The 13,872-nt window shown below is 50.8% G+C and overlaps 1 protein-coding gene across 2 annotated transcripts in view; it reads right to left on the minus strand.

Moving 5' to 3' along the window:
* Window positions 1–4,244: 4,244 nt before the first annotated feature.
* GNG7 (G protein subunit gamma 7) overlaps window positions 4,245–13,872 on the minus strand; it is a 76,391-nt gene continuing 66,763 nt past the window's right edge. For both annotated transcript variants that reach the window (XM_078670387.1, XM_078670386.1), the window contains one exon: window positions 4,245–6,265. In XM_078670387.1, coding sequence (XP_078526513.1) covers window positions 6,140–6,265 — 126 coding nt within the window. In that variant the 3' untranslated portion in view covers window positions 4,245–6,139. The remainder of the gene's footprint in view (window positions 6,266–13,872) is intronic.

Genomic DNA, 13,872 nt, shown 5'->3' on the forward strand with positions numbered 1-13,872 from the left:
TTGAGCATTACACAGTATTGTATACGCTGTGTGGCACAAGGCCGTCTATCTGAGAGCACTGCACAGGATTGCCTACGCTATGTGGCACAAGACCTTCTATCCAGGAGCATTGCACAGAATCGCCTACGCTGTATGAGACAGGACCTTCTATCCAGGAGCATTGCACGGCATCGCCTACGCTGTGTGGCACAGGACCTTCTATCCAGGAGCATTGCACATCATCGCATACGCTGTGTGGCACAGGACCTTCTATCTGTGAGCATTGCACAGCATCGCCTATGCTGTGTGGCACAGGACCTCCTATCCGTGAGCATTGCACAGCATCGCCTACGCTGTGTAGCACAGGACCTTCTATGCGGGAGCATTGCACAGCATCGCCTATGCTGTGTGGCACAGGACCTTCTATCGCGGAGCATTGCACAGCATTGCCTACGCTATGTGGCATAGGACCTTCTATACAGGAGCATTGCACAGCATCGACTATGCTGTGTGGCACAGGACCTTCTATCCGGGAGCATTGCACACGATGTGTGGCACAACACAGTCTATCCGAGAGCACTGCACAGCATCGCCTACACTGTGTAGCACAGGACCTTCTATCTGTGAGCATTGCACAGCATCGCCTACGCTGTTTGGCACAAGACCTTCTATCCGGGAGCATTGTACAGCATTGCATACATTGTGTGGCACAAGCCCGTCCATCCGAGAGCACTGCACAGCATCGCCTACGCTGTGTGGCACAAGACCTTCTATCCGGGAGCATTGCACAGAATTGCCTACGCTATGTGGCACAGGACCTTCTATACGGGGCATTGCACAGCATCGCCTACGCTGTGTGGCACAGGACGTTCTATCCGAGAGCATTGCACAGCATCGCCTACGGGCTGTGGCACAAGACCTTCTATTCGAGAGCATTGCACAGCATCGCCTATTGTATGTGGCACAGGAGCATTGCACAGCATCACCTATGCTGTGTGGCACAGGACCTTCTATACGGGGCATTGCACAGTATCGCCTACGCTGTCTGGCACAGACCTTCTATACGGGCATTGCACAGCATCGCCTACGCTGTGTGGCACAGGACCTTCTATCAGGGACCATTGCACAGCATTGCCTACGCTATGTGGCAAGGGACTTTCTATACGGGGCATTGCACAGCATCGCCTACGCTATGTGGAACAGGACCTTCGATCCGAGAGTATTGCACAGCATTGCCTACGCTATGTGGCACAGGACCTTCTATCCAAGAGCATTGCACAGCATTGCCAATGCTATGTGGCACAGGACCTTCTATCCAAGAAGATTGCACAGCATCACCAACGGTATGTAGCACAGGACCTTCTATCAGGGAGCATTCCACAGCATCGCTTACGCTGCGTGGCACAGGACCTTCTATCTAGGAGCATTGCGCGGCATCGCCTACGCTGTGTGGCACAGGACCTATCTAGGATCATTGCACAGCATCACCTACGCTGTGTGGCACAGGACCTTTTATCCGAGAGCACTGCACAGCATCGCATACGCTGTGTGGCACAGGACCTTCTATCTGAGAGCACTGCACAGCATCACCTACGCTGTGTGGCACAGGACCTTCTACCTGGGAGCATTGAACAGCATCGCCTATGCTGTGTGGCACGGGAGCTTCTATCCGTGAGCATTGCACGGAATCGCCTATGCTGCGTGGCACAGGACCTTCCATCCGAGAGCACTGCACAGCATCACATACTGTGTGTGGCACAGGACCTTCTATCCGGGAGCATTGCACAGCATCGCCTATGCTGTGTGGCACAAGACCGTCTATCCAAGAGCATTGCACAGAATCCCATACGCTGTGTAGCACATGACCTTCTATCCTTGAGCATTGCACAGAATCGCCTACACTGTGTGGCACAGGACCTTCTATCCGAGAGCACTGCACAGCATCGCATACACTGTGTGGCACAGGACCTTCTATCCGAGAGCACTGCACAGCATTGCATACACTGTGTGGCACAGGACCTTCTATCCGGGAGCATTGCACAGAATCGCCTACACTGTGTGGCACAGGACCTTCTATCCGGGAGCATTGCACAGAATCGCCTACGCTATGTGGCACAGGACCTTCTAACCAGGAGCATTGCACAGCATCGCCTATGCTGTGTGGCACAGGACCTTCTATCCGGGAGCATTGTACAGCATTGCCTATGCTGTGTGGCACAGGACCTTCTATCAGGGAGCATTGCAGAGCATCGCCTACGCTGTGTGGCACACGACCTATCAGGGAGCATTGCACAGCATCGCCTATGCTGTGTGGCACAGGACCTTCTATCAGGGAGCATTGCACAGCATCGCCTATGCTGTGTAGCACAGGACCTATCAGGGAGCATTGCACAGCATCGCCTATGCTGTGTGGCACAGGACCTTCTATCAGGGAGCATTGCACAGCATTGCCTATGCTGTGTAGCACAGGACCTTCTATCCAGGAGCATTGCACAGCATCGCCTACGGTATGTAGCACAGGACCTTCTATCCAGGAGCATTGCACGGCGTCGCCTACGCTGTGTGGCACAGGACCTTCTATCAGGGAGCATTGCACAGCATCGCCTATACTGTGTAGCACAGGACCTTCTATCAGGAGCACTGCACAGCATCGCATACGCTGTGTGTCACAGGACCTTCTATCCGGGAGCATTGCACAGCATCGCCTATGCTGTGTGGCAAAGGACCTTCTATCGTGAGCATTGCACAGCATCTCCTATGCTGTGTGGCACAGGTCCTTCTATCAGGGAGCATTGCACAGCATCGCCTATGCTGTGTGGCACAGGACCTTCTATCAGGGAGCATTGCACGGCATCGCCTATGCTGTGTGGCACAGGACCTTCAATCAGAGAGCATTGCACAGCATCGCCTATGCTGTGTGGCACAGGTCCTTCTATCAGGGAGCATTGTACAGCATCTCCTATGCTGTGTGGCACAGGTCCTTCTATCAGGGAGCATTGTACAGCATCGCCTACGCTGTGTGGCACAGGACCTTCAATCGGGGAGCATTGTACAGCATCTCCTATGCTGTGTGGCACAGGTCCTTCTATCAGGGAGCATTGTACAGCATCTCCTATGCTGTGTGGCATAGGACCTTCTATCAGGGAGCATTGCACGGCATCGCCTACGCTGTGTGGCACAAGACCTTCTATCAGGGAGCATTGCACAGCATCACCTATGCTGTGTGGCACAGGACCTTCTATCAGGGAGCATTGCACAGCATCACCTATGCTGTGTGGCACAGGACCTTCAATCAGAGAGCATTGCACAGCATCGCCTATGCTGTGTGGCACAGGACCTTCTATCCGGGAGCATTGCACAGCATCGCCTATGCTGTGTGGCACAGGGCCTTCTATCCGGGAGCATTGCACAGCATTGCCTATGCTGTGTGGCACAGGACCTTCTATCAGGGAGCATTGCACATCATCGCCTATGCTGTGTGGCACAGGACCTTCTATCAGGGAGCATTGCACAGCATCGCCTATGCTGTGTGGTACACCAGATACACCAATAGACTTGTGACCAGGGATTTGCAAATATTTGAATGTCTTCAAGGTAAAGGGATGGGTATACATTGCACAACATCTGGCTCTTGGCCTGCTATATATTCATAGAGCATCAGGCTCGTGGCACGGAGACTTGTATATATTGCATGCCATCAGCTTCATGGCACAGGAACATATACATACGTAAAACATTAGGCTCACATGCGGGCCGTGTACACATCATATGAGAGCGGCTCAGGATTGAGTGAACTCCAACTCTCCTGAACACAAAGTTTAATGCCTGTGATGTGCCTGTTCTGACCCTCATCTCAGACCAGGCTCGTGGACATCACCTTCTCCAGTGAACACATCTGGGTCAGTACATTTCAAACTTAAGATTGGTCCCTAGGACAGATCAAGAACATAGAAAGAAAGGGAAAACAAGTACCAGCAGAAGCCTTCAACGGAGTGAGAAGGTGAGCGAAAGGACACAAGGATGGAGTACCCACTCAGTCACAGAATGAGAAAGAGGCAGTGTTTTAACAGTACTGGAGAAAGTAGCAGTGGATGATGAAGTGAGAAGGCAGGGAGCCGCTGGTAGGCACCTTGTTGCATCCACTCACTTTGGCCAAAGTTCAGAGTACAAAATGTAGATAAGAGTTTTACAGAATCCATTTCGAAATGTCCTTTGTCATTCTGCTTAGAAAATAAAAGTGATAATATAGAGAATAATGCCCAAAGTAAAGCTTAGTATGGCACCTTTATTACCGCAGAATGGAGCTGAACTTGGGCCTTAGCAGAGCCACGCCTCTCCTACTGCGGTTAAAGCCAAATATACAGCTTAGCATGGCCACACCTCTACCAGAGCAGAACAAAGTATATTCTACAGCTTAATGTGGCCTTATCTCCACCAGAGCAAAATAAAGTATGGTTTTACAGCTTAGCATGGCCACATTCCACCAGCACAGTGTAAATTCTAATGTACAGCTTAGCATGACCGTGGCACCGTCGGAGCAGAATTAGGTCTAACTTAAAGCTTACCATGACCACAACCCACCAATCCAGGATAAGGTCTAATGTACAGCTTAGCATGGGCAGAGCTCTGGTGGTAAAGAATAAAACATTCTACAGCTGAGCATGGTAACACCTAAGCCAGCACAGAATAAATTCTGATCTAAAGCTTAACTTGGTCATAGCTCAACAGGCCTGACCTCAATCTTAGCATAGCCACACCCCAACAGATCTGACCTCAAGCTTAGCATGGCTACACTCCAACAGATTTGACCTCAAGCTTAGCATAGCCACACTCCAACAGACCTGACCTCAAGCTTAGCATGGCTACACTCCAACAGATCTGACCTCAAGCTTAGCATGGCTACACACAGACCTGACCTCAAGCTTAGCATGACTACACTCCAACAGACCTGACCTCAAGCTTAGCATGGCTACACTCCAACAGATCTGACCTCAAGCTTAGCATAGCCACACTCCAACAGACCTGACCTCAAGCTTAGCATGGCTACACACAGACCTGACCTCAAGCTTAGCATGACTACACTCCAACAGACCTGACCTCACGCTTAGCATGGCTACACTCCAACAGACCTGACCTAAAGCTTAGCATGGCTAAACTCCAACAGACCTGACCTCAAGCTTAGCATAGCCACAGCCCAACAGACCTGACCTCAGGCTTAGCATGGCTACACTCCAACAGACCTGACCTCAAGCTTAGCATGGCTACACTCCAACAGACCTGATCTCAAGCTTAGCATAGCCACAGCCCAACAGACCTGACCTCAAGCTCAGCATGGCTACACTCCAACAGACCTGAGCTCAGGCTTAGCATGGCTACACTCCAACATACCTGACCTCAAGCTTAGCATGGCTACACTCCAACAGACCTGACCTCAAGCTTAGCATGGCTACACTCCAACATAACTGACCTCAAGCTTAGCATGGCCACACCTCCCTCAGCAATGTGTGACACTCAGAATGACTGGATGGCGAGGGGCGAATGAACCCCAGAATCTGATAAGGCTCTCTAAGAAGCAGCCAGAGTTCATGATACATCTATTTACACACGGTCGAGGGACCGTCATGCAGAAACATACTACATTCTTTCATGAGATGGTCACAGACAATAATACAACTGATAAGGTTCGGAGGGTTCCCAAAGGGGCATCAGAGCAGCACGGTAAGACAGCCATTATATTCCAAAACATTCAATCTTTGTAAAAAGAATAAAATAACTGGTCCGCCTCTAAGCCTCACGTTCTAGACTCTACATACAGAGCCTTAGTACAGAAGAGTACTGAGCCCGAAGCGGATCTCAGGTGCTGCAGCTGAAACAAGCAACGCATGTCCGAATCCGTGGGCCTCCTCTGGTGTTGCAGCGCAGTCCGCACACGGTACCCCGGGTCAGTGTCTGCTGCCTGCATACACTGCATTGAAACTCAAATTATTCTGTCATCCGAAAACTTACTCTTCATTCGGTACTTTGAAGCCCACTGAAATACTAGCACCAATTTATTTTCAAATGTAGCTTTGAATTGTACCTAACCCTGACACTTTGTGTTTAATCCTTCACGCTGTGATTCAAGATGTCTTGAATTGGTGCAGGATGTTGCAAACAGCGACTAGAGGATGATGCAGGGCTTTTTGTCCTTAAAGGGGTTCTCCGACGTGGGTACCCCAACCAACAAGGGGTCATTCTTGGCATGCTGCTCACAGTAGTTCATGAGATCGACGGCTGCTTTGGAGACCTGTAGAAGACAGGCAAAACAGGAGCTAAGAATGACAGACAAGGAGAGATGGCCACATTCAAGGGTGCAGGCTGCCAGAAAGGAGTCAATGGCAAAAGCATCACTAAGATGTTGAAAAAGGAAAATGTTACCGACCTCTTACACAAGCATCACATCTCCTCTGCTGCCACTAGTGCTTCAGTAGAAATGGGGTCAGGAGTACTCAAGGGTGTAAACAGCTACTCCTTAGAAAGACTCACCAGCAGTGTCCTCAGCTCTCCGCCTTGACTCCGTCCAGACTGATATATTCCACTACCGAGTTTGGAAGAGTGAAAGGCGTCGGGAGAAAAAGAATTTGGGAACCAGAGAAACATCTGTCAAAGCATGTTCCAGAGCTACAGACGTTCTTAACATGACTCCATCACGAATATAATATCCCATACTGTTATTAATTTTTTTTTTAATTTAGTTTGGACAAAGACGTTCAAATTTTGCCTCTGGCGGAAAAAGTGGTGCCAATGTATAGACTTACACACCGGGTGTCATCTAGATTTTCTATGGTGGGACAATGATGATATCTGATAGAAAATCTGTGTCCTTCTTGGGCCAAGATACTGAAATCACGATAAGAAATGAATATGCTACTTACCAGTATGCATCTGTTCTTGGCATGTAGGGCTGCTAACATTCATATCTATTGCATAGATCGCCGCCTAGTGTTGGGTCCGGATGATTGCACATTGTTGTCCTGGAAGAGTCTTCGAAGTATCACGAGATAGGTGGCTCCTCCCCTGGACTACAGTGCGCATGGGCATCGACTCCATCCCCAGATTGTTTTTAGCCATTGTGGCAGAGATGGAGTGAAATAGTGTAAAGGATGTCCATGCTAATGATGAATGCAAGAGAGTATCTGCAGCCGCTACGGGCACCGGGGAGGAGGGCGAGCGATATGAATGTTAGCAGCCCTACATGCCAAGAACAGATGCATACTGGTAAGTAGCATATTCAGTTCGAGGCATGTGGGCTGCTAAATTCATATCTATTGCATAGAATACATAGCAGTCCCTCCATTAAGGGCGGTTGCCCGTGCCAGCTGCAGAAGCTTGAAAAAGTGTCTTGAGAACAGCCTGTCCTACAGCTGCTTGCTGTTTGGAATGCACATCGACACAGTAATGTTTGGTAAATGTGTGTGGCGTAGACCATATGGCTGCTCTACAAATGTCTTCCAAAGGAATGTTCCCCAGGAAAGCCATGGAGGCCCCCAACTTGCGTGTGGAGTGCGCCCTTGGGGGTATTGTTAAAGTACGCTTAGCCGTTTGATAACAGATTTGAATGCACTTAACAATCCATCTGGCTATTCCTGCTTTGGAAATGGGGTTGCCTTTGTGCTGTGCTGAGAAGGCAACAAAAAGTTGTTGTGTTTTCCTAAAGTGTTGTGTTCTGTCAATGTAGTACATCAACGCTCTCCTAACGTCCAATGTATGAAGCATTCTTTCCGCTACTGTTTGTGGGTTTTGGAAGAATGCGGGCAGGTCAATAGTTTGGTTGATATGAAACTGTGACACCACCTTAGGAAGGAATTTGGGGTTAGTGCGGAGCACTACCCTGTTGGAATGTATTTGGATGAATGGCTCTTGGATTGTGAGCGCTTGCAGCTCACTAACACGTCTGAGCGATGTAATAGCAATGAGAAAAGCCACTTTCCATGTTAGAAATTGAATTTCGCAGGAGTGCAGTGGCTCGAAAGGTGGGCCCATCAGCCTAGTGAGGACCACATTGAGGTTCCACACTGGAGCTGGTGGTGTTCTTGGAGGAATGACTCGCTTCAGTCCCTCTAGGAAGGCTTTAATGGCAGGCACCCTGAAAACAGAGAGATGCTGCCTATTCTGGAGATAAGTCGCTATGGCGGATAAATGTATCCGAATGGAAGCGTACGCTAGATTGCATTTGTAAAGATGTAACAAATAGCAGATGATGTTAGGAATGGATGCATCTAGCGGGTTGATATTGTGGTTTGTACAGTAAATGACAAACCGCTTCCATTTTGCCGCATAGCAAGCTCTGGTAGTGGGCTTTCTTGCCTCCCGGCAGATGTCCATGCATTCTGGAGGCAGGTTGAGGTAGCCAAATTCTAAGACCTCAGGAGCCAGATCGCCAGATTGAGCTGTTGCGGATCCGGATGGTGAATGTCGCCATGGTTCTGCGTCAAGAGCCTGGATGTGAGATGCAGCCTTTGATGCGGTACCACGGACAGTTCTAGAAACGTGGTGTACCATGGTTGGCGTGCCCATGTTGGAGCAACTAGGATGAGAGTCATCGAGTGTTGCTTCAGCTTTCTTGCCACCAGCGGAATGAGAGGCGCTGGGGGAAAAGCGTACACAAATTTGCCGGACCAGTTCATCCATATCGCATTCCCTTGCGATTCCGGGTGAGGGAACCTGGCGGCAAAGCTTTGGCATTTTGCGTTTTCCCTTGTGGCAAACAGGTCTATCTCTGGATGACCCCACTGCTGGAAGTACGGGTGGAGTACTGATGGATGTATCTCCCACTCGTGCATTTGATGGCTGTATCTGCTGAGCAGATCCGCCATCTGATTGTCCTTGCCCGGGAGGTGTTCCGCCATGAGGAAAATGTTCCTCTGAATGGCCCACTTCCACATGCTCTGAGCCAGATGAGACAGCTATGGCGAGTGAGTACCACCCTGCTTTTGGATGTAGTACATTGCTGTCATGTTGTCCGTCCGGATCAACACGACTTTGTTGCACAGATGTACTTTGAAGGATTTTAGCGCCATGAAGATCGCCATCAATTCCAGGTAGTTGATGTGCAACTTCTGTTGCTGAGTGGACCACAGTCCCTGCACAGTGTAGTGGAGCACATGAGCTCCCCACCCTTGGAGAGATGCGTCCGTCGTTAGGATAATCTGTGGCACTGGCTCTTGGAACGGTCGTCCCTTGCAAAGGTTGTGTGGATTCCACCAATGCAGAGAGTTGTATGCCCGACCGGTCACCAACACTAGGTCTGTCAGTTGTCCTTGAGCCTGTGTCCACTGATTTGCCAAGCATTCTTGGAGCGGACGCATGTGCAACCTCGCGTGCGGGACTATGAAGATGCAGGAGGCCATCATGCCTATCAACTGCATGAACACTCTCGCTGGTAGGGAGTGTTGCGGTCTGAACCTCTGGATCAGCGATTGAATATTGTCGATCCTGACTGGGTTTGGCTGAGCCATAGCAGTCAGGGTGTTTATTGTCGCGCCCAGATACTGCCGCACATGGGCTGGTTGAAGGTGCGACTTTGGGTAGTTTAGCGAGAACCCCAGACTGTGAAGGAGGTGAATAGTGTGGGACATGTCCGCGGCGCACTGTTGTTCCGACTTTGCTTGAACAAGCCAGTCGTCTAGGTACGGGTAGACATGTATGTTCTGCCTCCTGAGGTGCGCCGCCACTGTCGCCAGACACTTTGTAAACACTCTGGGGGCAGTAGTCACCCCGAAGGGTAGGACTTTGAACTGATAGTGCCTGTTTTGAATGGTGAACCTGAGGTACCTTCTGTGGGATGGGTGGAGTGGGATGTGGAAATAAGCATCCTTGAGGTCCAAGGTTGCTAGGAAATCCCCTTGGTTTAGCAGGGGAAGAATCTGTTGCAGTGTCAGCATGTGAAAGTGTTCTGACAGTATATACATGTTGAGGGGGCGTAGATCCAGAATGGGTCTGAGGGATCCGTCCTTTTTTGGGATGAGGAAGTACAGGGAATAGACTCCTGTTCCTTCCTCCTCCACTGGTACGAGTTTGATTGCGCCTTTTTTGGACGTTATTCGTCCTGTCATCCTGGAAGCCTTAAACACCTCCATCGTGTCCAGATCGGTCCCACTCCCCTGGAAGTGCGCCATGGTGAGGGCGCTTCTCAAAAAGCCCTCCCTGGACCAGAGCAACTTGTCCAACTACCGCCCCATTTCGCTGCTCCCCTGGCTGAGTAAACTGCTGGAGAGGCACGCCAACAATATCTTAACAGACTATTTGGAGTCCAACTGTCTGTTGCGTGCCTCCCAGACAGGTTTTCGCCCTCAACATGGCACAGAAACAGCCATGTTGGCGGTTACAGAGGAAGCAAGAACGACTTTGGATCGGGGAGGAAAGGTGGCCATTATCCTGTTAGACCTTAGCGCCGCGTTCGACACAGTGAACCATGCCACGCTATTACACCGACTGGCGGGCATGGGCGTGTCGGGCGCGGCTCTAGACTGGCTTACCTCCTTTCTGAGTGAGCGCTTTTTTCAGGTCTTCGAGGGTGAGACAGTCTCTCCCAAACACCCTCTCAGGTGTGGGGTCCCTCAGGGCTCCTCCCTGAGCCCGACCCTCTTTAACGCCTACATGGAACCTCTGAACAGGATAGTCCATCCCTTTGGTGTGCGTATAGTCACCTACGCGGATGATACGCAGCTGGTGGTCTCGTTAGACCACGCAGATGGATCATCCAACACCTTAGGCCCCTGTCTAGAGGCTGTTGCCAGATGGATGCAAGCCTCCTGTTTGAAGCTTAACGGGGAGAAGACAGACATCATTCTCCTCGGAAATCCCTCCCCGTCTGCTCTTGCACCCATCTGGCCTCCATGTCTTGGCGCTCCCCCTGCCCCCAAGTCCCAGATAAAGAGCCTCGGGATCTGGCTTGACACCGCCCTTGATTTCTCGGTCCAGGCTACTAAGACTGCCGCCACTTGCTTTGGACTAATGAGGATGCTCCGGCGGGTGCTCCCTTTGCTCCCTTTCCAGGCGAGGAGGATCATGGTCCAGGCCCTGATTCTCTTTCGCCTGGATTATGGGAATGCTCTTTACCTGGGAGCACCGGCTTCGGTACTGCAGAGGCTTCAGGTCACACAAAACAGTGCGGCCCGCCTACTGTTCAATCTGTCCCGTCGGCAGTCGGCGAGGAAGGCTCTGAAAGACCTCCACTGGCTCCCAATGGCTGCCAGAGTGCAGTTTAAAGCTTTGTGCATTATGCACAAATCCTTTCACCGTGTAGGCCCAGCGATTCTGCATCCTCTGGTCACGCCTTATGTCCCAGCACGCCCCCTTCGGTCTGGTACCTTGCAGCTGGCCACCTCCTCTAAAATTAACAAAGCCCGTTGGGGTGGCCGCTCTTTTTCCCATTCGGCGACCAGACTTTGGAAGGCCCTCCCCTTTGCCATCCGAGGAAATAGCAACCTCCTCTCGTTCAGAAAGGCCTTGAAAACGCATTTGTTTGCTAAATCCTGCTGATCTGCCCCGAGCCTGCGCTAAACCATTTTATCTTCAAGCGCTGCGAGGCCCTAGGGCAGTTATGCGCTATACAAATGCAATTTTTCAATTTTTTTCAATTTTTCCTTTTTGCAGCATCCCCACAACTTCCTGCTGCAATAAGTGCAAGTGCTCTGCCGACATATGACGGTGTCTTGGGGGAATGTTGGGAGGTGTGGATGTTAACTCCAAACAATAACCGTACTGGATAAGTTTTCTCACCCACCTGTCTGTGGTGATGGACGTCCAGACTGGCAGGAACTGTTGGAGTCTCCCCCCGACAGGTGTTGGATGGTCGGGGGGCAGTGACAGAGAGTCACTGTTTGTTGGCGGCAGAGGAACGGGAGTTGTTGTTCCCTCTGCCCCTGCCCTTGGCACTGTTACCTCTGTAACCCCCTCTACCCTGCTTGGGGTACAAGGATTGTGCACCACCTTTTGCGAATTGTGTTTGTTGACCCAAGTATCCTCTGGTAACACCACGTGCTCCTGAGCGACGAAAAGTGCTTCCCCTGAATTGTTGAGATTGAAGCGCCCCCATGGACTTAGCAGTCTCATTGTCCTTTTTAATCTTTTCAAGGGTGGTGTCAACATCTGGACCAAACAGTCTGTCAGGATTGACGGGCTGGTTGAGTATTGTTGTTTGAATGTCGGGTTTAAATCCAGATATGCGAAGCCATGCTTGTCGCCTTAACATGACGCTAGTGTTAATACCCCTAGCCGCTGTATCAGCCACATCAAGTGCACACTTTATTGCAGCGTTTGAGATGAGCTTTCCCTCTTGTATGAGCATTTCGGCTGCTTCCTTAAATTCATCAGGTAGGTGTTGAAGGAGCTGTTCTAGGGTGTCGTAATGCGCCCTATCGTATCGTGCCAATAGTGCCTGTGTGTTTGCTATACGCCAGATATTGGCAGCCTGCGCAGCCACCCTTTTGCCGGATGCCTCAAGCACTGTCGACTCCTTGTCTGGGGGAGGAGCTTCACCCGTTGTTTGGGAGTTTGCCCTTTTGCGGGCATTGGCGACCACCAACGAATCCAGGGGCAACTGTCCCCGAATATATGCAGGGTCCCCAGGTGCTGGCCTGTATTTCTTCTCGATACGTGGGTTCACCACTCTTGCCCTGGTAGGTTCCTTAAAGATCTCTGGGGCATGTTTAAGGACACCTTTGAGCATAGGAAGTATTTTAACTGTTCTTTCTGAAACAGAGAAAGTGTCAAACAAAAAATCTTCCTCCACCGGGTCAGCATGCATGTCCACATCATGATTTGCAGCTGCCCGCTCTATCAAAGCATTAAATGCTCTGAATCCTCTGTTGGTGATGTACGTGCCCCAAAACCCTGTGGATCTTGTACCACCTGATGTCCACCATGGTCCCCAGTGTCGTCATATGAGTCCTGTTGAACATCAGGGTCATTGTCAACTGGGAAATTGTACTGGTCATCTTGGTCCTCATCCTCTCCTCCTGATTGGTTGGGGGAAGGTGATGGACTCCTTCTTGGTGTTGGGAGAATAGGTTCAACAAGGGCAGGAATGTCCTGTGCCGGCCTTTTCTTTTTTAGTGGAATGACATAGGATTCCAGTGGTTGGGAAGTGATTTTCCTCTTGTAGAGGGTCAATTTCCCCGTTTGGGCATCGATGTAATGCTCAGATTGGTCTTCTGAGGCTTGATGTCGATCCAAGCGGCTTTTTTGCGTTGAAGGTTCCGACGTGTCAGCGATTTTCGGCACCGATCTGGGTGCAAATGCCTTCGGTGCCACCTTAGGTGGCAGAGTGTAGAGAAGCTTGGTCGAGGTCTTTGGAGGTGTGTCCACCGATGTCGGAGCCGACGGCGTGGGAGCCGTTGACGACAAAGTCTTCTGCCGAATACGTTTGAGGGAGTCGGTGACCTGCTTTGTGAAGGAAGCAGAGGGTTTTGTAACCGACGACCGATGTTCGGTAGTGTCGGAGTCCCTCGGTGTCGACGAGTATTCCGTCGACGAATCTTCGGCTCTAACGGGTCGCGTCTCCGTAGTAGCCTTTGGCACCGACGCCGTTGCTGCAGATCCGGCATCTTTGTGCCGATGCGTAGTGCCTCCGGTCTTCGGGTCGTGGCTTTTAGTCGACTTTGATTCGACCGTGCGTTTACTTGTAGGCGCCGTAGTGGCGTCCGAAGGCGTGTCAACAGTCTTGGAAGTCCGCACCGGAGCAACCGAGCTCGACACTTGATGGACGGCCTTCTTAGAGGATGGTTCCTTGGGCACCTTTTGCGGCGCTGTCGACTCGACAGCCTTCTTCGACTTCTGTGGGCCGGAGGGCGACGGAGTCGATGAAGGAGCAGGCTTTGATATTTTTTGTTGGACGTCGGCCATTTTAGG

The sequence above is a fragment of the Lissotriton helveticus genome, chromosome 12 (genome assembly GCF_964261635.1).
Source record: "Lissotriton helveticus chromosome 12, aLisHel1.1, whole genome shotgun sequence".
Lineage (NCBI taxonomy): Eukaryota > Metazoa > Chordata > Amphibia > Caudata > Salamandridae > Lissotriton > Lissotriton helveticus.